This window comes from Engraulis encrasicolus, chromosome 22 (assembly GCF_034702125.1).
Source record: "Engraulis encrasicolus isolate BLACKSEA-1 chromosome 22, IST_EnEncr_1.0, whole genome shotgun sequence".
In the NCBI taxonomy this organism is placed as follows: Eukaryota; Metazoa; Chordata; class Actinopteri; order Clupeiformes; family Engraulidae; genus Engraulis; species Engraulis encrasicolus.
The window spans coordinates 4,122,062-4,124,561 of NC_085878.1; the positions used below are offsets into that span (position 1 = coordinate 4,122,062).

At 50.1% G+C, this 2,500-nt stretch overlaps 1 protein-coding gene across 1 annotated transcript in view; it reads left to right on the top strand.

Moving 5' to 3' along the window:
• si:ch211-186j3.6 (neural-cadherin) overlaps positions 1-2,500 on the top strand; it is a 386,437-nt gene that overhangs the window by 352,133 nt on the left and 31,804 nt on the right. Inside the window, exon 24 of the mRNA XM_063189165.1 lies at positions 1,137-1,381. Within this exon, the coding sequence (XP_063045235.1) occupies positions 1,137-1,381 (245 nt within the window). The remainder of the gene's footprint in view (positions 1-1,136; positions 1,382-2,500) is intronic.

The window sequence follows — 2,500 nt, forward strand, 5'->3', positions numbered from 1 at the left end:
GGCTCCCTTCTGATGCCTGAATGTAGGCTATTGATTCACCAATCCTCCTTGAGCATATCTTCAGCATCCCATGCCTCAAGCAAGCTGCCATCAAAACGATTTCTCTCACCATTTTTTTTGTTGTTTTTTTTGGATGAAGCTCTCCCACTAAGCTACCGCTGAATGAGACGGCGCCTCACCTCTCAACAGAGGCTTATCGGGCTGTAGCAGGGTTGTCAGCCGTAATTAAATTCTCACTACCAGTAACTGCGTTTTTTAATAAATTATTGAATAAACACGAGACATCTGAAATGTATGATCTAAGTAAATGGGGGAATTAGCAATGCAATATTGATCACAGTGTCCTTCAGATGAAAAAAAACTGAAGAGCTCTTTTAAAAAAAAAAAAGATTGAACCAATCCCTCGAAGTGAAATGAGGACAAAAAGTCATGATCTGTCAATACCTCCCTGTTGCTCCATCTCTATCTCTTTCTTTCTTTCTTTCTTTCTTTCTTTCTTTCTTTCTTTCTTTCTTTCTTTCTTTCTTTCTTTCTTTCTTTCTTTCTTTCTTTCTTTCTTTCTTTCTTTCTTTCTTTCTTTATTTCAATTCCTCACGCTCAGGTTGAAAGCTGTAGGCCTACTATTATTTCACTGTCGAAGGACAGTGTCCATCACTACACTAATTGGGGGCTGCCAGCCTTGTACGGGTCAGGCATGAATGCAATTTCGTTGCGTCTAATGTGCAGTGTTCACTGGGGTGCTGTGGAGTGCTATGTCACAATGACAATGGGAGTTGGAGTTTCCCAGTTGGGCTTTCACTTCACTTCACTTAAGGACAAAATAACAAAATCACACTGGGATATGTAAGCCATGTGGGGATTCCTATTTCATTATCTCTATGTCTCTGACCCCCCCACCCCCCAACTCTCTTTCTCGGCCCTCATCTCTCTCTCCCTCCCTGTTTTCTCTCTCTGTCTTCCTTTTCCGCTGCCCCCGATCTCTCTCTCTCTATCTATCTATCTATCTATCTATCTATCTATCTATCTATCTATCTATCTATCTATCTATCTATCGCTCTCTCTCGCTCTCTCTCACTCTCTTTCATTGTTCCTCTATCCCTCTCTCCCTCTCTCTCCGCCCTCCCTCCATCCTACAGGTGCCCGGCGGGTCACATGGTCAAGGTCAACACTACGGGCAAGTTCTGCATCTACACGCTGTGTGCCAGCCGGCCGTGCCACAGGGGCACCTGCGTGGCGCAGTCCCCGTCCAAGTTCACCTGCGTGTGCCCCGAGGGCTACAGGGGGCGCCACTGCGAGGTGGCGCTGGCCATCTACCGAGACGACGTGGGCCTCAGCTTCAGCTCCCTCTTCGCCATCTGCATATGCTTCATGGCACTGCTGGGTAGGACTACACGTCTACTCTACTCTACTAGTATTACTACTACTCTGTGTGTGTGTGTGTGTGTGTGTGTGTGTGTGTGTGTGTGTGTGTGTGTGTGTGTGCGTGCGTGCGTGCGTGCGTGCGTGCGTGCGTGCGTGCGTGCGTGCGTGCGTGCGTGCGTGCGTGCGTGCGTGCGTGCGTGCGTGCGTGCGTGTGTGTGCGTGCGTGTCCGTCTGTCTGTGTGTTGTTCCTTCTTTGCCACATCTTGCCTACTGTATGTCTGTCTGTCTGTCTGTCCAGCTGTCTATCTCTGTGTCTGTCTAAGATAGAGATCCCTCGTATCTTGCCTTCAGTTGTTCAGTCTCTCTTTCCTTCCTGCTACTCCAGACAGATATCTGTCCTTTCTTGTGTCTGTCTGTCTGTCTGTCTGTCTGTCTGTCTGTCTGTCTCTCCGCCTGCCTGTCTGTCTGTCTGTCTGTCTGTCTCTCCGCCTGCCTTCCTGTATGTCTGTTGTTCACTATTCCCTGATCGGCATCTCTTGACATCCCCTCTAGCCCTACTAGGTAGATATCTAGCTCCTCTAAACATGTTGACTTGGGCGGTGATGGGGGAGGGGGACGGTGATAGGAGCAGTGTCTGTCTGCCTGTCTGCCTGTCTGTCTGTCTGTCCAGCGGTCTAGCTGTCTTCCTGCCTAGCTGTCTGTCTGTCTGTCTGTCTGTCTGCCTGCCTGTCTGTCTGTCTGCCTGCCTGTCTGCCTGTCTGTCTGCCTGCCTGTCTGCCTGTCTGTCTGTCTGTCTGACTGTCTGTCTGCCTACCTGCCTGCCTGCCTGCCTGTCTGTCTGCCTGCCTACCTGCCTGCCTGCCTGTCTGTCTGTCTGTCTGCCTACCTGCCTTCCTGCCTGCCAGTCTGTCTGTCTGTCTGTCGGTTTGTCTTTCTGTCTGTATGTCTCTCTGTATGTCTGTCCGTCTACCTGCCTGCCTACTTGTCTGTCTGTCTCTCCGTCTGCCTGTCTGCCTGCTTGCCAGACTGTCTGTCCGTCTGCATGTCTGTCCGTGTACCTGCCTACCTGCCTGCCTGTCTGTCTGTCTGTCTGCCTGTCTGTCTGTCTCTGACCATGTATCCATCTGTCTGTCTGTCT